At 41.6% G+C, this 26274-nt stretch overlaps 1 protein-coding gene across 2 annotated transcripts in view; it reads right to left on the reverse strand.

Annotated features, from left to right (window-relative positions):
* Positions 1-4650: 4650 nt before the first annotated feature.
* The window catches only part of LOC106603728 (alpha-tectorin), a 45967-nt gene continuing 24343 nt past the window's right edge, over positions 4651-26274 (reverse strand). The window contains exons 12-25 of one of the 2 annotated variants that reach the window (XM_045717280.2): positions 23773-24457; positions 23174-23373; positions 19105-19485; positions 18703-18864; positions 18442-18566; positions 17892-18172; positions 15134-15244; positions 13861-14063; positions 11491-11654; positions 10028-10276; positions 9702-9864; positions 9294-9378; positions 9037-9156; positions 4651-5168 (exon numbers count right to left, since the gene is read on the reverse strand). In XM_045717280.2, the coding sequence (XP_045573236.1) occupies positions 5074-5168; positions 9037-9156; positions 9294-9378; positions 9702-9864; positions 10028-10276; positions 11491-11654; positions 13861-14063; positions 15134-15244; positions 17892-18172; positions 18442-18566; positions 18703-18864; positions 19105-19485; positions 23174-23373; positions 23773-24457 (3024 nt within the window). In that variant the 3' untranslated portion in view covers positions 4651-5073. Of the gene's footprint in view, positions 5169-6010; positions 7343-9036; positions 9157-9293; positions 9379-9701; positions 9865-10027; positions 10277-11490; positions 11655-13860; positions 14064-15133; positions 15245-17891; positions 18173-18441; positions 18567-18702; positions 18865-19104; positions 19486-23173; positions 23374-23772; positions 24458-26274 lie in introns of those variants that run through there. The other variant, XM_014197767.3, reaches the window with a different exon arrangement.

Consider the following 26274-nt stretch of genomic DNA (forward strand, 5'->3'; position numbering starts at 1 on the left):
GATCCAGGATCATTGAGGGTATCGAGATACATTTAAGTAGCTATGTAATAAGACAATGAGACATTTAGTACTCCCCTGCACTGTTGAGACCTTGATGGGTTGGAAGTAGAAGGAGGAGAGCATAAGCAAGGAAGAGAAGATAAAAGTGACATAGAAGAATTAGATAACGGTTAGTGAGTGACGACCAGCATAGTTAAATTATAAACAGGTGAGGACAGAAATAACACTGGGAGAGACAGAAAAGACATAAGAATAGAAGATAGAAGGATAATTTAGTTAGGTTCGTTTAGTTAGGATATTAATTAATGGAGAGACTATCGGCTCCATAAGCATGTATTTTAGTTTTGATTTTAAGGTATGTTTGGTAAAATTCGCTAGGAAAAGATATGATAATTTTGTTGACCGTAGTTGTTAAATCTTAAAGAAGATAAGACACTTGACAGAGAATTGTTACAGGGTAGCTAAGGATGAATGCCCCAGGGAGAATTGGACATGTGGAAAATGAAAGGGGGCAATCCTACAAGAGAAGGGCTGACATAAGGATAATTTACTAACCTTACCAAAGACACTGTCTAGATATGCAGCAAAATTGATACATGGCTTGAGCCATGTATAAATAGAGCAGGCGATAGAACAGGATAGGATGTTACTTAAACAAAAACATTTTTTGTAGAAAGTCCATTCCAACATTTGGAAATGGACTTATTGAACTATTCCGAAATGAGGGGAAGAAGGGGTGTTTAACAATAACAGATAAGCATAGCAAATGGGTAGAAGCGTTCCCAACTTACTTGGGGGACATGATTATGGTAACTAAAAAATGAGGTCAAGATATTATCCCTAGTGTTGATTTACTGGGATCTATCTCTTTAAATGATGGATGACATTTTAGCTAATCTGGTAGAGCCTATAGAATGCCAGAGTTAGGGAGAATAGAGATACCAGAACAGGTAGACATAGAAGTTGAAGAAATACTAACAGAACACATGAGAATACTGTTAACCAAACCCGTATGTCCAAGATCTTGTGTCCAACAGGTGAATTACAGGAGAAGGTGATTCACTCAATCCAACCAGGAGACTGGGTGTGGATCCAGTCCCTGAGGAGAAAAAACTGGAAGCAGTCCCGTTGGGAAGGCCCATACCAGGTGCTGTTAAACCATTGCCTTTGCCATTAGAAAAGCTGAGAGAGTCACTTGGGTCCACGTTATCCACTGCAAGAAGGTATGTACACATATGAGCACTGCTGATCACACACAGAGTTAGGAGAAGAACCGAGTACCAACAGGGTCCGGGGGATACCTCCTTAACGAAGATTTCCTATCCCGACCGTTCATCACTGTGTGTGCTCCTAGAGGTGTGAGTATGGGGTGGTACCTAGCAGAGAGACTAAGGCCAGGAGAGGGTTGACGGTTTTTGCGAAGAGTAGAATCTCTGAGCTGCATCATAATCTAATCTTACTGATACATTCAGATCCACCACCTTCTGGTACTAATCATAGGATACCGTTGTCATTGAGAAGAAGTAGAAGATAAACTATATAATACACTGCTGAGTGACTTACAGAATAAGGAGTCAAAGAAGATCAAGAGGTAGAATTTTAGGTAAACATTAAACAATTTCCTGGGGAAGCAGACAACTATACAGGAATTGGGGTTGGCCAGATTGAAGTACTCAGCCAACACACCTAGGTTCACTTAAATTCCTGATGAGGAGCAGTGTTATAGATACAAGAATGGCACCGAGAACTAAGATGATTTTAAAGGCCAAGGTAATCGATAATGTGACTGACTTAGGTTTGAAAGCACAGGAGAAAATTCTTAACCTCACAGCACCTATAACTGATATAGGGTGGGCTAGTACCAGCAAAGGACGCATACGACAGAAATGACCACAAAGGGTGGTTAGGAACTTGCGCCCTGGGGTTATTGGTCCAACCAGTTCGAGTTAGTCATCAGAGGCCAGTTATAGGAGGCTAAAGTAGGCACAGGAGGAGTTTTGACCAGGATGGGAGTAGCTTTGTCTAGATGGATGCTATTGGCATCCTAAGGGAAGTTCCAGATGAATACAAAGCTATGAATCAAATATGTGAAGGATTTAACACTACATTATTTTGGTAGTTGACAATAAATAAAAATATGGATTGAATTAATGACATCTTTTATAATCAACAGAGATTCATAAATGAGTCCGAGGATGCAGTAAAGAGGTACTCTGACCAATTATCCGCCACCTCCCTTATGACCTGGTAAAATAGACTGACTCTTGAAATGATACAGGCAAAGAGGATGGTGTAAGTAGAATGATTACGGTCATTACTGTACGTACATTCCTGATAACACAGCTCATGTTTGAGAAATGGAAAAGTGTTGTAAGAACTGTATTATGGCCTGCTTTCACCTGTATGAGGTTTAATCACCAGAACTCTAGAGAGATGGATAACGGAGCAGATGGTGAGCTACGGACCGAGTCAAAGTTCAGACCGATGGGACGACAAGTACCTACCGCCGAGCCAGGTGGAGGATTCATTCAAATATGAGGAGCACATGTTAGATGAGACCAACTATTGGGATTCATGAATTAGTTTGAAATTTCTGAATCCAATAAAATTAGAGGTGTTATAATGTATGTGAAATATCTAGCAAAACGGGTGGATTGTAATGGAAATTATATGATTTTAAGCCCTATTGAGACTTGACAAGCTATCTGCTGAGATGAAGGGTGTAGCAGGGATAGGCGAGGGAAATTGGATGAATATCTTTTTTGGCAAGTACACATCTATGGTGGTTACTGGAATTCTGACCCTAGTACTGGTGTTCCTATTATTGATATGTTGTACTGCCTGTATAATCCCTTGCATAAGAAAGTCTCTTACAGAAGTTGTCAGAGCAACCGGAATGATGCCTTTGATGGAATTGACCCCGGAGAACACTAAATCCAGCTCTGGGCAAGAGATGGATCTGTCAGAGGACGATCCTTGTTTTGCTGTTGAGGAAGTGGTTGAATAAGGCGTATGCACAATAAATTCATATGTATTGAATGTTGTGGCAGGTGGATGTGAAGGTTTTAAGTTCTGGGACAAAGAGTCTGTCCCACACATGTTAGGTGTAGCCCCTGCCGCAAGAAGGTTTTCTTTTTATACTTGTTGAATAATATGTTATGAATATATCCTGTGTACTATTTGTCTTTCCTGATGTGAGGGTTTGAAGTTCCTGGGTGACTGGTAGTCAACCTAGTACAAGCGAGGTGTAGCCGGAAGGATGTGAGGGTTTTTTACTAATCATCTAATCATTAAAATGGAAATATACAAATTGTGTTGAGTGACACCCTAGGGGGTGTCAAAAGGGGGAATCCTAAATTTCCCTGAAATTTCTTATTGGAGTATGTTCACACCCCAAGGGGTGTGAAAAGGGGGATTGTTAGGGTTGAACTGGCTATTTGTTTGCATAACTTATATAATATACTGGGGAAGCTATGCTACAATATTAAATATATAAACTACGGATAAGTCAACTGCTGAAGACAAGAACTACAATCGGCGACAGGAAGTGCGTCACGAGGCTGGGACCAGCCTGCACGCCGACGATAGGAGGAGCAAGTTTAAACCACGCTCCTCCTCCCTCTGACAGGCCAGCATTGAGCAGGAACTATCACTGTCAGAGTATAAAAGAGAGAACAATAGGATGTGACGCTCTCTTCTCTGTCTGCCCTGCGAGGTGTCACAGAGAGACCGTATATATACGAATGACTCATTTACCACACACGTGTTTGCATTAATTAAAGTACAAATAAATCAGAAGTTACTATGTGCTGACTATTTTGTTCTGATACCAGAATTGAATTGACGCAACTTTAACACTACATAACTACAAGGCTGACAAGGAAATTCATTTTCTTCCAATGGAATCTTTGCTAATGCATAAATCAAAATCACCTAAAACAAACCCCTTTTGCTGTAGTTATGTCGTTGCTATAAACATAGTCTGCAGGTTGGGAAGACAGCTGGCCTAGTAGGTGCAATACATTGGAGGGGGTTAAAAAGTATCATAGCATCAGTAGTCTTGTCCACCCATGCTCTTTTACATGGAACCAGGCTTAAAGACAGTCGGTAACCAATGTTAGATTTACGCTTAGCCAGTTACATCATTGCAATAAGCTATTACAGTACAATAGACTACATAAAGTAGGTTCTCTCTCACCTTCGAAGTCTTCACTTTTCTGCAGTGTGCAAAACACAAATGTAGCTTCTGCGTCGATGTCAAACCAATATTTATTTTGAGCTTATCTATATCTGCACATTATATATAACATATTTCACCTTCCATCAAGATAGCGGTAAAGTTGCCGTATCCTCGCGCTGTGTACTTTGAATGCATGTACAGTAGCTAGGTCAATTTTGTTTTTTAAAGTCTATCACGCGGTCGCCTTGGTGACGGGATACCCATGCACACGCTCGTCTATAGTCCAAATTCACGCCTATTTATTGCACAACTATACAACCCCAAATTAGCAGTAAGCATGTTAACATTGTAGCCCTTTCACATAGCCTACGTTTAGCATATTAATTAAGTTTATGGTTTTATAAAATCATTGAGGCATGAATGCATGTAGGCTTATGTGGAACTTTTGAAGAGACAAAACAGACACAATGGTCAATTATGAGAGCTGTTCAGTTTATTCTTGACATTTTATTGCTTCTCTAAAATGGGATAATTGCCTCGTCTTGCTGCCTTTTTGGGTCAATTAATTATGCAAACTCAATATTGAAATGCCAATTTAAATTCATACAATATCACAACAAAAATGCCTGTACTAACAATATGTATACTAAACAAAAATATAAATGCAACATGCAACAATTTAAAATATTTTATTGAGTTACAGTTCATATAAGCAAATTAGTCAATTATAATAAATTCATTAGGCCCTAATCTATGGATTTCACATGGCTGGGAATACAGATATGCAGCTGTTTGTCACAGATACCTTAATAAATAAATAAAGTAGGGGCGTGGATCAGAAAACCAGTCAGTATCTGGTGTGACCACCATTTGCCTCATGCAGCATGAGTTGATCAGGCTGTTGATTGTGGCCTGTGGAATGGTGTCCCACTCCTCTTCAATGGCTGTGCGAAGTAGCTGGGCATTGGCGTGAACTGGAACAAGCAAGCTTAATGGATGACAGGTCTGGTGAGTATGCAGGCCATGGAAGAACTGGGACACTTTCAGCTTCCAGAAATTGTGTACAGATCCTTGCAACATTATCATGTTGAAACATGAGGTAATGGCAATGGATGAATGGCACAACAATGAGCCTCAGGATCTCATCACGGTATCTATCGCTGTGCATTCCAATTGCCGTTGATAAAATGTAATTGTGTTCGTTGTCCATGGTCCCGTGTGGCTCAGTTGGTAGAGCATGGTGTTTGCAAAGCCAGGGTTGTGGGTTCGATTCCCACGGGGGACCAGTACGGAAAAAAGAAATGTATGAAATGTATGCATTCACTACTGTAAGTCGCTCTGTATAAGAGTGTCTGCTAAATGACTAAAATGTAAAAAATGTTATGCCTGCCCATACCCTAACCCCACCAGGGGGCACTCTGTTCACAACATTGACATCAGCAAACCGCTCGATCACACAACGCCATAGACGTGGTATGTGGTTGTGAGGCCGGTTGGATGTACTGCCAAATTCTCTAAAATGATGTTGGAGGCCGTTTATGGTAGAGAAATTAACATTAAATTCACTGGCATTCCTGCAGTCAGCATGCCAATTGCACTCTCCCAACTAAACTTGTGACATTGTGTTGTGTGACAAAACTACACATTTTAGAGTGTCCTTTTATTGTCCACAGCACAAGGTGCACATGTGTAATGATGTTTAATCAGCTTCTTGATATGCCACACCTGTCAGGTGGTTGGATTATCTTGGCAAAGGAGAAAAGACCAGTAACAGGTATGTAAACAAATGTGTGCACAAAATTGGAAAGAAATAAGCTTTTTGTGCATATGGAACATTTCTGGGATCTTTTATTTCAGCTCATGAAACACTGGACCAACACTTTACAGGTTGCATTTATATTTTTGTTCAGTATACATTTGTACATAATGAAAATGTTATGAGATACTCCAATATTTTCTAACATAAATTGTTATTGCTAGCTATATGGAGTGGGATGAGCTTCTTTCTGTGTCATTGTACAAAAACATTGCTTATTTCACATGCTGATAACAGTAGCCTAGGTAGGCGCATTTTGACACAGGTCACATTGCTTTTTTGCTCATAATGATATCGGTCTGGAGAACGGGACCTACGTCGGTTTATACAAAATGTATGTTGTGCACACAAAAAAAAAAAACATTTTGAGAAGTAATTTAACTTTCACAATATTCATTATTTTTCGATCAAATGTATCATTTTGAAAATACAAATGATTTTAGAACTGTTTCTGATTGAGGCTGGCACATGAGTAGGCACGTAGAATGGCAGTGTGACATGACCAAACCCTTTGGTAGTCAAGGCACATCTACCAGAACATTGTATGTTATTGAGACTCATTCAATATTTTCAGAGTAGGGGATAAGGGGCTGAGTGGGGAACAGGTAATCGATTCACATACACAGCCACATACATAGACTTCACACATAAATAATGATAAAATATATATTTTAATCATTTTGGAAACAAAGCTTTGCCATCAAAGATAAATGTAGGGCAAACTATGCCCTCACCTCTCATAAAAAAACGCTTTATCTAATACTAACTCACTAAGCTGTTTTTTAAATGAAATATACTGACTTTCTTCTGTCTAGCTAAAGTTTATGTGAGTAAAAATGTTCTTTGGGGGGGCTTTTTCATTGTGATCCAGGGCCTTGTGAGTTGTTGTTGTTGTGATCCAGGGCCTTGTGAGTTGTTGTGATCCAGGGCCTTGTGAGTTGTTGTGATCCAGGGCCTTGTGAGTTGTTGTTGTTGTGATCCAGGGCCTTGTGAGTTGTTGTTGTTGTGATCCAGGGCCTTGTGAGTTGTTGTTGTTGTGATCCAGGGCCTTGAGTTGTTGTTAAGTCCATCCAGAGGGAAGGGCTTCTTGTCTCTGTGATTGGTGGTTGTGGATGTCTCTGTGAAAGTGGACAGGAAGTGTAGCTGTCTGTTCTATATTTTGCTGTTATTTCGTGTTACATTGCTCTCCTCTTCTCTTTTTATCTGTCTCTCCCTCCTCTCTCTCTAACTGTCCTCCCAGTGTTAGGAGAAGAGAGAAGTGTGTGAGTGAGCATGGAGCACGGAGACCACCGCGCTAAGGGCCAGAGGGAGAACGACGGGTCGTAGGTCAACGCTGGAGCTGACAGCTGGATGGAGTGAATAAAAAAGAAATGAAGAAGGATGTCTTATGAAGGACAGAATAAAGGGTCAGATGCAGGGGTGAAAGTAAGGCGGTTCGGTACAGCGTCCCAGCAAAATAAATAGTGGGGATACGCCGTACTGGTAAAACATGAGCCTATCACAATAATTAAAACCAAATGTCAAGAAAACTATTACACCACTATTTATCATTAGGCTACCGCATGTCAGAGGCATGAGAAATGAGTGAATGGACAAGTAAACGGTTGGTATAGCCTACGCCCTAACATGCAATGTGGTTAGATGAGAACACTGACATTTTGCCAAGGAAGAGATTAATTGCCGACACCGAGACGCACGCGGACAGTAGTGGATACATAAAATCTGGCCTAATGACAAAATGTCATTAAGCTTTGTGGTGTTTGAGTAACATATGTCTCTTTCCATTCACCACTGCTTGGAGGCAGGAAATATGTTTCTAGTGGATGAACGTGCATGGGTAGCCTAGTAAAGGAGCCTCTTTGAAGTGACTAAAAACATCATGACTGGTTGTGTTTATGCCACAAGAAAATGTAATGCATTTAAAAAGTTAAATTACAAAACTTTACGACTAGGCCCACAGATATCCTGCTGATCCTACATTTCTAAATGTAATTCTATGATTAAGCATGTGCACACATAGGAGGTCCCATACATTCACCCCTGGTCAGATGAGAAAGAAGAGAACCCCAGTGCTTTTGGACGTAAACATAATTTTTTGGTAGCACTTACTTTACGGTACTGAAATGACCAGGTATTACTTAAAAATAGACAGTAACATGTTAATAACACAGTATTAATGATTTACGTGCTCGTTTGTTGAGGATTGATTAAAACAAGCACAACTGGATATCATTAGGTAACAAGTAGTTACCAATTGTGTTGATTAAGTACCAGAAAGTAACCATTGATACCACATATTTTTCCTAGTAAACACCAAGTTAATACCAGAGGGAAAAGTACTGTAAATACTGTGAAAAAAACTATTGTAAAATATTGAACGAGGAAGTCACATGCATACTCTTTGTGCTTGTCACACTCTATGTTTACATTTTACATTTTAGTCATTTAGCAGACGCTCTTATCCACAGCAATTTACAGTAGTGAGTGCATACATTTTCATTAAAAAAAATTCTCCCTATACTGGTCCCCCGTGGGAATCAAACCCACAACCCTGGCGTTGCAAGTGCCATGCTCTACCAACTGAGCTACACAGGACTTCCTCTACACATCACTTATTTGAAAGTACAGTACCTTTAAAATTAAGACAGAGTGTGTGCCCACAGTACAGTGCATGGGATAAATTCCATTTCAATTCAGTCAATTATAATGGAATTAACCCCAACTTTTGTAGAGTGTATGTGCATTTTTCTTTGCACAATTCCCAATTTATGCAGAAATCCAGATTTGAGGATTCATAATTTTCTCGCTTATTCCCTTCTGATTTCAGGAATCTTACAACTGGGATTTCTGGCAAACTTGGGAATTTTGGGAACGTTACCGGAATTTTGCAACTCCAGTCACACTGTTGAGATGGGATAACATTGTTACGAAGAAGGTTAAAATGATGTGAAATAGTATATATATTTTTTAAATTACAATACTTAAAAGGCACTTTATTCATAGAATGACCCATATAGCAATGTATAGGATGTGTGTTTACCTCTACAGCTCTTTCCGTCCCTCTGCAGCATCCCAGTCACACAGCTACACACAGCTCCCATCCCTTTACTGGTGCAGATCTGCTCACAGCCCCCGTTCCCCACCTCACACCAGTCCGACTCTAATATACACAAGTGCACACAAAATTGTGAATCGCACACATACTGGTATTTACACAAGTGCATGCATACACTAAGGCGACATGTCTGTATCACATACATGCACGCACACACACACTAGGGCAACACTGATCTGTACCTCTCCTTCTGATGGGTCCTACAGTGAGGATCTGCTCCTTGTGATCGCTGTAGTCTGTGTACATCCTCCTGTTGTGGGGACAGTTCTATACACACACACACACACACACACACACACACACACACACACACACACACACACACACACACACACACACACACACACACACACACACACACACACACACACACACACACACACACACACACACACACACACACACACCACACACACACACACACACTTGTATTAAGGTGGGATAACATAGCCATTGTAAGCTTAGCTATTCTAAGCATGCTTCACAACATGTTAGATTTGTTATCATTTGCCGCTTATAAAAACTGGACAAAGATGAAACTGGTTCCGGATTTAATTCAGTGTTCATCACCATGTTCAGGGTCTCCTCACCACTTTGCAGGCATTGATCTCGTGGTCACACAGCGACACGTCACAGTGGAGGTGGACCTCGTCATAGTCCCCAATGAACTTGAAGACTGTGACGTGGAAGCGGCAAGTGAGGGACACCCCGTTCTCAGCCATGCCTATGGTGTTATCCTTGATGTTGGGACAACTTCATAGATAAAGAAAGAGAAGTTAGTGTGGTCCTTAGGTTGTATTGTACGAAAACAAACGTCTGTTCCGTCTGTCCATCCGTCTGTCTGTCATTTGTGCAATTTATAGGGGATAGGGTGCTATTTTGGCTGCAGACATGTGGTATGTTATTTTGAGCCTACCCTCTTTCTATGATGATGTAGCGGAGCCGGTCGCTGCTGTAGCGGGACGGCGTGGCCCAGCACATATTGACGATAAGGATGAGCTGATTCTCGTCGGCCCCCTCCACAAACACCCCCACGAAGAGGATGTCCCGCGTGCTCAGCACCACCTCGCCCTCGCGGTACGGCTGGTGGTATGACGAGTTCTTGTACAGTGCCATCTTAGTGATGAAGTTACCCTCCTGGGTGGGGAGGGTGAGGTTGATCACACTGGAGAAAGGGTTTAGGGAGAGAGAGATATAGGAAGGGGGGAGAGAAGGTGAAGAATATCATTGAGGGATATCATTGAATAAACTCTATAACAAGTCAGGCGATGGAAAACATTGGTCTTGTGTGGAGCAGTACTTTTCTGTACACGCATGCGCGGGCTACACGGAGAAGTATCGCTTGAGACCAACGGAATGACCAATGGAATGTTGCGGATAAAGTTGTAATGACACAATTTCATGTGTACAACATGAACATACAACAAGCATGAGAAAGTATATCACTGGTGGGCAAGTTTCTCCAAACCAAGTGAAATCGCAAAAAAAAGTGTCTGGACACTTTAAAAATAAGAAAAGAAAGTGAACTTGTCCTTTAAAGGCCTAGTGCAGTCAAAAACTTGATTTCTAGTGTTTTATATACATTTCCACACTATGAGGTTGGAATAATACTGTGAAATTGTGAAAATGATAATGCCCTTTAGATAATGCCCCATTTATGAACATTTGAACATCTTGGCAATGTTCTGTTATAATCTCCACCCGGCAAAGCCAGAAGAGGACTGGCCACCCCTCATAGCCTGGTTCCTCTCTAGGTTTCTTCCTAGGTTTTGGCCTTTCTAGGGAGTTTTTCCTAGCCACCGTGCTTCTACACCTGCATTGCTTGCTGTTTGGGGTTTTATTCTGGGTTTCTGTACAGCACTTTGAGATATCAGCTGATGTAAGAAGGGCTATATAAATGAATTTGATTTGAATTAGATTTTAGTGTAAAAGCTGTTTAAAAAGACTGCCTGAAGTTTCCGCCTGTTTTGGTATGACGGAGTTTTGAGCTACCTGGTGACATCACCAGGTGGTAAATTAGTTAATAGACCAATAAGAAAAAAGGGTTCAAAACCTCTCTGCCAATAACAGGTAGTTTTCAGTTTCCCCCTTCCCACTCCGACCACTCCAGGACAGTCCTAGTAAAATTCTTCCTTGAGAAATTAGTCTTTGCCAAGAAGCTATTTTAGTTTCTTTTTGACCATTTTAATTAAAAACAATCACAGTAGGGTTGCAAAATTCCGATAACTCTCACAAAATTCCCAGGTTTTCAGGAAGTTATGATTTGAGGATTCCAGATTTCCTGCTTAGATTTCCCTTCTGATTCTAGGAATCTTCCAACTGGGATTTTTGGAAAACCTGGGAATTTGGGGAAAGTTGAGAAAAAGTAGGTCCTCTAACCTGAGCATGGGCCTAAGCACGGTCTCCAGAGATATCTTGAGGTCCAGCTCGTAGGCGCAGGAAAACTCCACGTTGATTGTCTTGTCCCTGGTAATGATGTTGCCAGTGTTGTTCACGCTCTCAATCCACACCGTGTTCTTGTACATGATGTGTGTGCTGTTGGACTGGTAGAAAATAAAAATGGCAGATATGCCGGACAATAAACATCATTACAGTAAGTATAGTATGCCTATTGGTCGGGGAAGAGATTTCATCAGTAACATGGAGCCCTACTGGCCCTTGCGATAGGAAATGACAGGTCTACCCTATTGGCTATACAGTTTCTCACCAATAAAATTAAGTCCTATTGCCCCTTGGGGATGAGTCACAAGCCTAAGGCATGTGTTTGCCACCAGTAGGTGGAAGTAGCACTAACCACTGCTCCAGGATCAGATATTTTTCAATCCCCCTAATGACTAGTTATGATTAAAGCTAAAATAATCTGACTACAGATCTGTGGCAACCTTTACGATACAGCCACGTGGCCCCTGGTGTTGTTAATGTAGAAGGAGATCACTGATATAGGGTCAGATATACAGTTGAAGTCGGAAGTTTACATACACCTTAGCCAAACACATTTAAACTCAGTTTTTCACAATTCCTGACATTTAATCAGAGTAAAAATTCCCTGTCTTAGGTCAGTTAGGATCACCACTTTATTTTAAGAATGTGAAATGTCAGAATAATAGTAGAGAGAATTATTTATTTCAGCTTTTATTTCTTTCATCACATTCCCAGTGGGTCAAACGTTTACATACACTCAATTAGTATTTGGTAGCATTGCCGTTACATTGTTTAACTTGGGTCAAACATTTCAGGTAGCCTTCCACAAGCTTCCCACAATAAGTTGGGTGAATTTTGGCCCATTCCTCCTGACAGAGCTGGTGTAACTGAGTCAAGTTTGTAGGCCTCCTTGCTCGCACATGCTTTTTCAGTTCTGCCCACAAATTTTATATAGGATTGAGGTGAAGGTTTTGTGATGGCCACTCCAATATCTTGACTTTGTTGTCCTTAAGCCATTTTGCCACAACTTTGGAAGTATGCTTGGGGTCTTTGTCCATTTGGAATATCCACTGGATATCATAAGGTGAATGCACCAACTTCTAAGTCGCTCTGGATAAGAGCGTCTGCTAAATGATGGAAATGAAAATGGAAGACCCATTTGCGACCAAGCTTTAACTTCCTGACTGATGTCTTGAGATGTTGCTTCAATATATCCACATAATTTTCCCTCCTCATGATGCCATCTATTTTGTAAAGTGCACCAGTCCCTCCTGCAGCAAAGCACCCCCACAGCATGATTCTGCCACCCCCGTCCTTCACGGTTGGGATGGTGTTCTTCAGCTTGCAAGCCTCCCCCTTTTTCCTCCAAACATAACAATGGTCATTATGGCCAAACAGTTCTATTTCTGTTTCATCAGGCCATTGGACATTTCTCCAAAAAGTACAATCTTTGTCCTCATGTGCAGGTGCAAACCGTCGTCTGGCTTTTTTATGGCGGTTTTGGAGCAGTGGCTTCTTCCTTGCTGAGCGGCCTTTCGGGTCATGTCGATACAGGACTCGTTTTACTATGGATATAGATACTTTTGTACCCATTTCCTCCAGTATCTTCACAAGGTCCTTTGCTGTTGTTCTGGGATTGATTTGCAGTTTTCGCACCAAAGTACGTTCATCTCTAGGAGACAGAACGCGTCTCCTTTCTGAGCGGTATGACAACTGCATGGTCCCATGGTGTTTATACTTGTGTACTATTGTTTGTACAGATGAACATGGTACCTTCAGGCCTTTGGAATGTGCTCCCAAGGATGAACCAGACTTGTGGAGGTCTACAATTTTTTTTCAGAGATCTTGGCTAATTTCTTTTCATTTTCCTATGATGTCAAGCAAAGAGGCACTGAGTTTGAAGGTAGGTCTTGAAATACATCCACAGGTACACCTCCAATTGACACAAATTATGTCAATTAGCCTATCAGAAGCTTCTAAAGCAATGACATCATTTTGGAGAATTTCCAAGCTGTTTAAAGGCACAGTCAACTTAGTGTATGTTAACTTCTGACACACTAGAATTGTGATACAGTGATAAGTGAAATAATCTGTCTGTAAACAATTGTTGGAAAAATGACTTCTGTCATGCACAAAGTAGATGTCCTAACCGACTTGCAAAAACTATAGTTTGTTAACAAGTAATTTGTGGAGTGGTTGGAAAACGAGTTTTAATGACTCCAACCTAAGTGTATGTAAACTTCTGACTTCAACTGTATTATCACACCCCTAATGATTAAGGTCAGGTTTTAATAATTATCCACAGATCCTAGATCTGTGGTTAATTACCTGTACGATGGAGCCGCAATGGCCCTTAGTGTTGTTGATGTGAAAGGAGATGAAGTCCTCTCCCTCGATGCCGGGGCAGTGCTGGTCGTTGATCCTCACATCCTCACGCTCGAAGCCCAGCTGGAAGAGCTTACACTTGGAGATGGACACCTCCATCTGGGCGTGCTTACACGTCACCTCTGCCTGGATGATGTCATCCTCGTCTAGTGGGAAAACACAGAGGTTGGGAATCATAAGACTACGGTAGCTAACTTGAATACAGACTTGGGCTTGGGTCATGTTCAAACTTTAATCAAATCAAATCATATTTCTCACATGCGCCGAATACAACAGGTGTAGACCTTACAGTGAAATGCTAACTTGCAAAACCTTAACCAACAATGCATTTTTAAGAAAATACAACAAAAAAAGTAAGAGATAAGAATAACAAATAATTAAAGAGCAGTAGTAAATAACAATAGCGGGGCTATATACAGGGGTACCGGTACAGAGTCAGTGTGCGGGGGCACTGGTGTTGAGGTAATATGTACATGTAGGTAGAGTTATTAAAGTGACTATGCATAGATAATAACAGAGAGTAGCAACAGTGTAGAAGGGGGAGGGGGCAATGCAAATAGTCTGGGTAGCCATTTGATTAGATGTTCAGGAGTCTTATGGCTTGGGGGTAGAAGCTGTTTAGAAGTGTCTTGGACCTAGACCCGGCGCTCCGGTACCGCTTGTCGTGCGGTAGCAGAGAGAACAGTCTATGACTAGGGTGGCTGGAGTCTGACAATTTTTAGGGCCTTTCTCTTACACCGCCTGGTTGTAGAGGTCCTGGATGGCAGGAAGCTTGGCCCCGGTGATGTACTGGGCCGTATGCACTACCCTCTGTAGTGTTTTGTGGTCAGAGGCCGAGCAGTTGCCATACCAGGCAGTGATGCAACCCGTCAGGATGCAAGTAGTTCTGTCCTTGAGCTGTTCTTGTCTTTTAATATTCTGTATTATGCAGTGTTTCATGTTTTGTGTGGACCCCAGGAAGTGTAGCTGCTGCTTTCCCAACAGCTAATGGAGATCCTAATAAAATACCAAATAGTACTCCCATTTCATGCCTAATGAACACGACCAATGTATTCTTGTAAAAGATTTGATCAAAATAAGACTTATTTGGATAAATTATTAAGATTAAAAATAAACGGAGATAAAAGATAAATGTATCCTGTATAGCCTAAGGATTACCACCACCCCCTCGCTCATCGCCCTTCCCTGACTCCCCTCCCTCCCTCCACACACTCACCCCCAGCGTTGTTGGGTAGCTCGGGGCAGCCACACAGGTCTCCCCCGTTTTCCTGCTCACACGTGTTGTTGGTGCAGATCTCTCCTGCACAGGGGTCGTAGATCCATTCTGCTAAAGACAGATCCAGGCACAATGTTAGCTGTCACACCACCTCATCCAACAAATTGTACTGACTGTTATTCTTGAAGAGCCTAATGCTATGTTTTATAAATGTAACAAACATTTTCCTGCAAACCCCCCAGACATGAACACATGCTCCAAGTTCAAGTTACCCGTATATAAAGTGCCTTCAGTATTAATACCCCTTGACTTATTGCACATTTTGTTGTGTTACAGACGAAATTTAAAATAGATCAAATGTATTTTTATCTCACCCATCTACACATAATACCCCCATAATGACAAAGTAATTTTTTGACATTTTTGCGAATGTATTGAAAATGAAATAAAGTATTAACACCACTTAGCTATGATGTTCCAAATTGAGCTCAGGTGCATCCAATTTCCTTTGATCGTCTGGAGTATGCAAAAAGTAATGTGAAAAACAGACCATAAGGCAAAATATTCTGTGGTCTGAGGAGACAAAAATGTTCCTGAACTGCGCACAACTCATTACCTGTCTAACAGTCGAACACCATCCCTACTGTGAAGCGTGGTGGTGGCAGCATCATGCTATGGGGATGCTTTTCAGCAGCAGGGACTGGGAGACTGGTAAGGATAGAGGGTACAATGAATGGAACCAAATATAGGCAAATCATTGGTGAGATGATGATTCAGAGTGCAAATGACCTTAGACTGGGGCGAAGATTTACACTGAACAAAAATAAAAAAGATATAAATTCCATGTTTCATGAGCTAAAATAAAAGATAGCAGAAATGTTCCATATGCACAAAAAAGCTTGTGCACAAATATGCAAAAAGCTTGTGCACGAATATGTTTACATCCCTGTTAGTGAGCATTTCTCCTTTGCCAAGATAATCCATCCACCTGACAGATGTGGTATATCAAGAACATGATTAAACAGCATGCTCATTACACAGGTGCACCTTGTGCTGGGGACAATAAAAGGCCAATCTAAAATGTGCAGTTTTGTCACACAACACATTCTCTGTTGCCAGAGAATTTTACGTTAATTTCTATACCATAAGCCTCGTCCAAAGTTTTTTTTTGAGAATTTGACAGTATGACCAACCCGCCTCACAGCTGCAGACCACTTGTATGGCGTCGTGTGGGCGAGCAGTTTGCTGATGCCAATGTTGAGAATAGAGTGCTCCATGGTTATGGCATGGGCAGGCATAAACTACAGATAATGAACACAATTGCATTTTATTGATGGAAGTTTGAATGCACAGAGATACCGTGACGAGATCCTGAGGCCCACTGTCGTGCCATTCATCTGCTACCATCACCTCTTGTCCTCAGCACAAGGTGCACCTGTGTAATGAGCATGCTATTTAATCATGTTCTTGATATACCACATCTGTCAGGTGGATGGATTATCTTGGCAAAGGAGAAATGCTCGCAAGGATATGTATACAATTCCTGGCTGCTGAAAATTTCCCAGTTCTTCCTTGGCCTGCATACTCACCAGACATGTCATCCATTGAGCATGTTTGGGATTCTCTGGATCGACGTGTACAACAGCGTGTTTCACTGGTACAACATTACACAGGCCACAATCAACAGCCTGATCAACTCTATTCGAAGGAGATGTGTCGCACTGCATGAGATAAATGGTGGTCACGCTAGATACTGACCGGTTTTCTGATCCACGCTCCTACTTTTTTTTACAGGCATCTGTGATCAACAAATGCATATCTGTATTCCCAGTCATGTGAAATCCATAGATTAGGGCCTAATGAATTCATTTCAATAGACTGATTTACTTATATAAACTGTAACTCAGTAAAACATTTGAAATTGTTGCATGTTGCATTTATATTTTTGTTTAGTATATGTTCCAACAGGACACTGACCCCAAGCATACAGCCAAAGCAGTTAGAGTGGCCCAGCCAAAGCCTAGACTTGAATCCCATTGAATATCTGTGGAAAGACTTGAAGATTGCTGTTCACTGCCACTCCCCATCTAATTTAACAGAGCTTGAGAAAATCTACAAGGAAGAATGGGAGGAAATCTCTAAATCCAGATGTGCAAAGCTGATACAGACATACCCAAGACGACTCAAAGCCATAATCGCCGCCAAAGGTGCTTCTACAAAGTATTGTCTCAGGGGTGTGAATACTTATGTAAATTAGATTTTTCTATATTTTATTTTCAATAAATTTGCTAACATTTCTAAAAACATGTTTTCAATTTGCTATTTGTGTAGGTGGGTGAGATTTCTTTTTAAATGTAATCAATTTTGAATTCAGGCTGTAACAACAAACTGTAGAATAAGTTAAGGGGTTTGAATAGCTTCTGAAGGCACTGTAGCTCAAGTTTGAAACAATGAAAGCCATTGCAGAATATGATTGTGTGTTACATCGCCCATTGGTAGCATGTACAGTTTAGTAGGAACAATAATGGTCCAAGGACTTACCCCTGCAGAACTCTTAGAGGGAAAACATTTTTCAAAGCTATGGAACTGTCTTCAAGGTCCACATTTGAATTTTAGTTTCTTAGAGTGTTCTAAATATTATTTTATCAAACTGCACAAATTGGTACCTATTCACCCTCGTGCCTCCCTTTGTAACCCCCCTCCAGAAAGCCATTCTTTCCACCATGCCCCCATGACCGTCCCCATCCCGTGCCCTTACAGCAGTTCTCCTGCGCGATCCATTTTGTGGTGAGCGTGCCCAGGGAGCGGCAGGCCTCGCCGTAGGCAGCGAGCGAGCCGCACACCTGGGCCTTGCGGTGGTTGTAGCAGCCGTCCAGGTAGCAGGACTGGTAGAATGGCCTGGGGTCCAGCAGGCCGTGGCAGGGCTGGAAGAAGCCCTTCATTTGGGTGAGCTTCTGGCACCCCTCCTCGCCCTGGAGGCCAAGCACGGCCGTGTTCTCGCACGACTGGGCCAGTGCCACGTACTGGGTCTCGTCACAGCTGGGGAGAGGGAGAAGAGATGGGAGGTAGAGGTTGAGATGGGAAGATCCATCCATGCTTTTGAATGCACAAATCTGTTTAAACTAGCACCACAACATTCTCCAGAATTCCTAGAAGATTCTGGACACAGCCAAATAACCAGCAAATTTTTTTTTAAACAGCTTGGAGGAAGCAACAAAACCCTAGGTGTGATAAGCAAAAACATTTGTTTTTAAATTACTGTCAATCTCTTCCATGTCACCCCTTCCCATGCCTCCTCTACAATTCACCTGTTCTGCATGCCGTTGGTCTTCCAGCTCTGGGCCAGCTCCAGGGCGCTGACGGCTGGCTTCCCGCGGGAGGTGATGTAGTCGTCAGTGGGGTCTCCGTTGAAGTTGCCACAAAGGCCACACACCTTAATAATAATAATACATAGCTCTTTTATAGCTCTCACAGTTATTTTCTAAAACCTAAAGACGCATTTCAATAACCATATAATGCATTACATAAAGCTTATATAATGCTCTACAACCATAAGGAAAACAACAAACCTTGTTTTGCAGCCGCTGGCCCATGGTGATACTAAGCGTGTTGAAGCGGTTGTAGCGCACCTGGATGTCCTGTGGTGTGTCAATGACCAGGAAGCCCTCCGACGTGGAGACGCGTGTCATTAAACCCGTGACGAATGGCACCGATACGGGCGTGCCGTTCACCTGGTTAGGATGAGGATGAGAAAGTGGAGATTCATGCGCGCATTGACATGGTGAGACTTTAAGTATACATACAAAAATAACTATACAGATAACTCACCATCTAACTTCAAACTAATACAAACACACACATTTCACATGCATTCTTTTCATAATACAGATTATAAAGTGATGCAAATACTCATCCATCCATTAATTAATTAATCTATCCACCATCCATCTCCATCCCTCTTTTCCCCTCACTTTCACAGTGCTCCCGGAGATCAGTATATTCTCCTCGTTGATATAGAGGTATGCGTGGGAGATAGTGGTGAGGTTTGGCGTGCTCCACTTGTCGAAGTTGGCGATGAGCTGGAAGGAGAGGTCAGGTAGCTTGTGGCAGTTGGTGGAGAGCACGAAGGAGCAGGAGGCAGGCAGGCGCAAGGACGCCCCGTCAAAGGTCCTGAAGACGCCGCCGCCGGATGCCACGCAGTGCTGCGAGCGCCGGGCAAAGCAGCCGCGCACACCATGGTGCAGGGCACACTCCTCCTCGGCCTTGCAGCGGCGCGGGTCGCACTGGATGAGGTTGCGGCCGATGCACTGGCAGCGCTTGGTGCAGTCGCCATTCCAGAATAGCTGTTTGGGCTGGTGAAGAGAAACATAAGTTATGGCAATACAGTGCCTTCAGAAAGTATTCATACCCCTTGACTTATCCTAAATGTTTTGTGTTACAACCTTAATTCAAAATAGATTACTTAAAAAATTTAAATATCTACACATAATACCCCATAATGACAAAGTGAAAACATGTTTTTAGAAATGTTTTCAAATGTATTGAATATGAAATACAGAAATATCTCATTTACTTAAGTATTCACACCCCTGAGTCAATACTTTGTAGAAGTACCTTTCGCAGCGATTACAGCTGTGACTCTTTCTGGGTATGTCTCTAAGAGCTTTCCACACCTGGATTGTGCAACAGTTGCCCATTATTCTTTTCAAAATTCTTCAAGCTCTGTCAAATTAGTTGTTGATCATTGCTAGACAACAATTTTCAGGTCTTGCCATAGATTTTGAAGTAGATTTAAGTCAAAACTGTAACCTGGTCATGCAGGAACATTCACTGTCTTCTTGGTAAGCAACTCCAGCGTAGATTTGGTCTTGTGTTTTATGTTATTGTCCTGCTGAAAGATGAATTTATCTCCCAGTGTCTGGTGGAAAGCAGACTGAACCAGGTTTTCCTCTAGGATTTTGACTGTGCTTAGCTCCATTCCATTTCTTTATCCTGAAAAACTCCCCAGTCCTTAATGATTACAAGCATACCCATAACATGATGCAGCCACCACTATGCTTGAAAATATGGAGAGTGGTACTCAGTAATGCGGCAGGTAGCCTAGCGGTTAGAGCGTTGGACAAGTAACCGAAAGGTTTCAAGATCAAATCCCCAAGCTGACAAGGTAAAAATCTGTCGTTCTGCCCCTGAACAAGGCAGTTAACCCACTGTTCCTTGGCCGTCATTGAAAATAAGAATTTGTCGTTAACTGACTTGCCTAGTTAAATAAAGGTAAAATAATTTTTTTAAATGCTTTGTATTGGATTTGCCCCAAACTTAACACTTTGTATTCAGGACAAAAAGTGAATTGCTTTGCCACATTTTTTTGCATTATTACTTTAGTGCCTTGCTGCAAACAGGATGCATGTTTTGGAATATTTGCATTGTGTACAGCCTTCCTTATTTTCAATTAGGTTAGTATTGTGGAGTAACTACAATGTTGTTGGTGCATCCTCAGTTTTCTCCTATCACAGGCATTAAACTCTGTAACTGTTTTAAAGTCACCATTGACCTCATGGTGAAATCCCTGAGCGGTTTCCTTCCTCTCCGGCAACTGAGTTAGGAAGAACGCCTGTGTCTTTGTAGTGACTGGGTTTATTGATACACCATCCAAAGTGTAATTAATAACTTCACCATGCTCAAACGGATATTCAATGTCTGCTTTTTTTTACCCATCTACCAATAGGTGCCCTTCTTTGTGAGGTATTGGAAAACCTCCCTTGTCTTGTGGTTGAATCTGTGTTTCAAATGTACTGCTCGACTGAGGGACCTTATAGATAATTATATGTGTAGGGTACAGAGATGAGGTAGTCATTCAAAAATCATGTTAGACATTATTATTGCACATAGAGAGAGTCCATGCAAATTATTATGTGAGTTCTTAAGCACATTTTTACTCCTGAACCTATTTAGACTTGCCATAAAAAAAGGGTTGAATACTTATTGACTCAAGAAATTCAGCTTTTAATTTTTAATAAAGGTATAAACATTCAACTTTGACATTATGGAGTATTGCATGTAGGTCAGTGACACAAAATCTAAATATAATCAATTTATAAATTTAGTCTGATACAACAAAATTTCGAAAAAGTCAAGGGATGTGAATACTTTCTGAAAGGTTTTTGGCCTTTCTAGGGAGTTTTTCCTAGGGAGTTTTTCCTAGCCACCGTGCTTCTTTCACATGCATTGCTTGCTGTTTGGGGTTTTAGGCTGGGTTTCTGTACAGCACTTTGAGATATCAGCTGATGTACGAAGGGCTATATAAATACATTTGATTTGATTTGATTTTGATTTGAAAGCACTGTATGTGCAGTTTTAATGTTACAATATTTAAACCTCTAGGTGAGGATTTCAAAGGCTGAATACCAGACAACAGACAATTAATTGCATTAAGTAGTGTCTGTGTACTCTCACCAAACATAATTGAAATCTCATGCTAACTACCCAGCATACTGGGAGCATTCCCAGAACATTAGCTAAGATTCCCATTAAGTTCTAGTTAGGGTTTTATCTAACATTAAGATGATAACATCCCCAAAACATTCTAATAATGTTTTGATGAAAATACTAAATAAAAATGTTTTAAATAAGATATCCTTGGAATGTTCTCCTGACATTCACTAAAATGTTGTGCACAACATCTGTAACAACCACCACAGAACCTTCCCCCAAAGTTTCCAAGAAGGGTAAAAACAATGTACCAGTAACATTTTCACAGCCAACCAAAATGTGTTCAGTGAAAGTTCGCAGCAAATTTTCTCAAAACACAAAAACTGTTTAGTCATGATGATGATCATAATGTTTTTATAAAACATTCTCCTTATGTTGCAATAACATTCCCAGAACACATTTTGTCTGTTCTTTAAAAGTTCCCTGATTTTTCATTAGGTTGTGGGAAGAGTCTGTTGGGAACATTGTGGGGACATCACAAAAGATATGTTCCCAAAACACAAAAAACTGTTGAGTTGTGCAGATTGTACAATGTTTTGTTTAGGGTGCAAAAAAACATTCACCTGGTGTTAAAAGAATGTTCCAAGACCAAATGTTTTATGTTCTTTAAAAGTTCGTAAAACATTTCTTTAGGTTGTGGGAACATTGTGGGGATATGACAAGAGATAGTTTTAGTGTTATGGGAATCTATCCAGATGTGCTGACATTAACATTATGTTTGTATCAGTGTGCACAAAATATGAATTTAATGTTGCAAAAATGTTGACAGAAAAGCCTTTGAGTTATTTAAAGGTTCTCAAAACATTTAATTAGGCTTTGGGAACAGTACATTATAAGAGATTTGCTTTGTTGTGGTAACATTCCTAAAAATTAAAGCTAGGTTACACAGGACATTCCTATAAGAATGCTGACATAATACCTAGTCTGGACCAAATAAAGACATCCTCTCTTTCAGTAGAGTATATCTGTGCCTCAACTTCACTGTTTTTTTGTTTTTAAAGAAACATGGTTAAAAATATATGAGGGATTGAACCTGCAATATTAAGATCTCCAACCAGATCATTAACCCTCTTCACCACCAGTGGATATCTTTGACCTTGCAGGATTTTTTCAGTCTAATATGGTCTATCAGGACACAGAACACATTTTCTGAGTTATTCAAATGTTCCCATTCTCTTCATATGCTGTGTACTGTAACATGCAACATGTTGGGACTATATCAACAATGGACTAAGGAAACAAATGCCTAAAGATAGTTTTGGGGTGGAATTTTTCTTTAAACATTGTATGAATCCCCTCACAACTGAGCATATTTTGTTTTTTTAGTAACCCCTCTCTCCTCTCCCAAAACCGAATGAAATATTCTGGGAACCCTTAAAAGAAACATTCTATAAACAACTGGACAGTTTTTGTGTTATGAGAACATTTGCCGTGACCTAACGTATGTTCTGGGAACTTTCACAGAACCAATTTTTGTTTGCTGGTACCATGTCAGGTGAACTGTATATGATTGTCTGTGGAGAGAGACTACTGTCTGTGTGATTGACTCACCTCATAGTACTTGCCGTCCGTGTAGCATCCACAGTTCTGGGGCAGGATGCAGCCTTTGCCGTTGAGGACGTAGCCCTGGTCACACTGACAGCCCTCCACACAGTCCTGGGTGCACTCCCTCTGGCCTCGGGCTGGGGCACACTGCGGCTGGCACACTGACATGCAACCAGAGTAGTGGCTGTTGGCTGGGCACGTCAGCACTGAGGAAGGAGAAAAATAATCATGTCCTCAACGAAGATGTGGGTTAAGTCCAAAATGGCACCCTATTCCTTATGTACAGTAGTGCACTAGACAGACATGATAAACCTTTTTTCATTTACCTGGCAGTGGTACTCTGGACAGATTACAAGTCTGGGTGCATTTAGTGGATGGTAGACACAGAATAGATATGAACAAAATATTAGTTAGCTGTTCATGTGACAATGTATGTCATTGTATAGGAGGGGTTACATAAAGCTCCTGCTTGTGATTAATCTCTTCCTTAATAATATGACTGAAAACTCCATGTAACCTTTGTGAAAGTATAAGTTATTATTATCTAGTAGGCTATTTCTATTGAAGTGTAGTCCCATGTGAGCCTCAATTATTATTGTGCTCACCACAGGGCGTGTCACTTCTCCAGCCTAACACGCGCACCCCCTGGGTCTGGCATGTGCTGGTGTAGATCTGCAGCCAGTTGCAAATAGTTTCTGGGGCACCCTGGTCCAGGCACGTGTCCTGCAGACAGCTCTGGTAAAAGAACGCTGGCGCCACCTTGCTGTGACAGCGTGCAAACACACCACCGCGGTCCGCGATCAGCCCGCACAGACGCACTGCCTCGGGCTCCACAAACACGTACAGCCCGTCACCCAGGTGGAATCGGATTCCCGTGTAGCCCCCGCCTTCAACATTGATGCCTCCTCCCTCGACATTTTGGGCCCCGCCTTCCACGTTGGCATCTGTGACAAGGAGAGGGGCGTCGACGGCGCCGAGGCCTCTCTCGACCAATCCGCAACGTGGGCACGAGTCGCCGCACCCTACCTGGCAGAAGGTGTCCCGATCGGCCCAGGCCATACCCCAGTCATTGGTGGTGAAGGTGGGCGGAGAGGAGAGTGGCATGCCCTGGCACAGGCCGCAGGTTGCGTTGTAGAGGCGTCTGGGCAGCGTGAGCAGGAGCAGGGTGTTCCAGTCGAAGGCTACCTTCAGGCCAAAGTCCGTCTCCAACACCAGCTGCATGCCGAAGGTGAAGATGTGGACCTTCCCTGGTCCCAGCTTCAGAGGCAGGTATAGACGCTCCTTATTCACCTAGGAGATAACATGAGAGAGAGTCATGGCTGTGTGTGTGCAGGGACGCCGTATAGGGGGGAAGTTAAGATGATTCTAAGGGCCTGTGACTGACAGGGGCCCTAAAAAGTTATTAGAACATGAGGTTAATAATTTGATATTGAAAAAAATTTACCTATCATCATTCATCTAATATTTTATTTACAATGTACTAATAAAACTGACGGTTTCTTTTCTTTTCTTGTTTTTGGCTAAAAGTAAACATCCAGAGAGCCTCTGTTTACATGAAATGGTTCGGTCCTGCCCCCAAACCGGGCTGGAATGGTACTTGCTAGCAGTGAGCTGCGAGTGAGGAGTATCATGTCTCGCTTCCTAAAGAAAAATCTGTCTTCCAAAAACAAAAAGAAAGACAGGAGAGAGAAAAGGGCGACAGTATGTCACCCAAATTTTCACAAAGGGAGGTGGGTGTAGTCCGTGAGTGGTGGAAATTAACCTGTTAGCTTAGTCCATAGTGAAATATGCTACTTTTGCTCCCCTAACATTAGTATCTTAATATTTTCACAGAAAATTCGGAGTGTTTACATATCGCACCTCTTTTAGTCGACATTTAAACAATGCAGGCAAACCTTTAGCAAGCTATTCACACTAAATCAGGCTGCTGGCCTTCTAGGCAGAGTTCCTCTGTCCAGTGTTTGTGTTCTTTTGCCCATCTTAATCTTTACTTTTTATTCGCCAGTCTTAGATATGGCTTATTCTTTGCAACTCTGCCTAGAATGCCAGCATCCCAGAGTCGCCTCTTCACTGTTGACGTTGAGACTGATGTTTTGAGGTTACTATTTAATGAAGCTGCCAGTTGAGGACTTGTGAGGCGTCTGTTTCTCAAACTAGACACTCTAATGTATTTGTCCTCTTGCTCAGTTGTGCACTGGGGCCTCCCACTCCTCTTTCTATTCTGGTTATAGCCAGTTTGCGCTGTTCTGTGAAGGAAGTAGTACACAGCGTTGTACGAGATCTTCAGTTTCTTGGCAATTTCTCGCATGGAATAGCCTTCAATTCTTAGAACAAGAATAGACTGACGAGTTTCAGAAGAAAGTCTTTGTTCCTAGCCATTTTGAGCCTGTAATCGAACCCACAAATGCTGATGCTCCAGATACACAACTAGTCTTAAGAACTAGTCTTCTTTAATCAGCAGGACAGTTTTCAGCTGTGCTAACATAATTGCAAAAGGGTTTTCTAATGATCAATAAGCCTTTTAAAATGATAAACTTGGAATAGCTAACACAACTTGCCATTGGAAAACAGGAGTGATGGTTGCTGATAATGGGCCTCTGTATGCCAATGTAGATTTTCCATTAAAAATCTGGCGTTTCCAGCTACAATAGTCATTTACAACATTAACAATGTCTACACTGTATTTCTGATCAATTCGAGGTTATTTTAATGGATAAAAAATGTGCTTTTCAAAAACAAGGACATTTCTAAGTGACCCCAAACTTTTGAACGGTAGTGTATACACACACACACACACACACACACACACACACACACACACACACACACACACACACACACACACACACACACACACACACACACACACACACACACACACACAGTCAAAAGTTTGGACACACCTACGTTTTCAAGGGTTTTTCTTTATTTTTACTATTTTCTACAATAACAGTGAAGACATCAAAACTATGAAATAACACATATGGAATCATGTAGTAACCAAACAAGTGTTAAACAAATCAAAATATATTTCAAATTTGAGATTCTTCAAATAGCCACCGTTTGCCTTGATGACAGCTTTGTACACTCTTGGCATTCTCTCAACC

This window comes from Salmo salar, chromosome 04 (genome assembly GCF_965601325.2).
Source record: "Salmo salar chromosome 04, fSalSal1, whole genome shotgun sequence".
Lineage (NCBI taxonomy): Eukaryota > Metazoa > Chordata > Actinopteri > Salmoniformes > Salmonidae > Salmo > Salmo salar.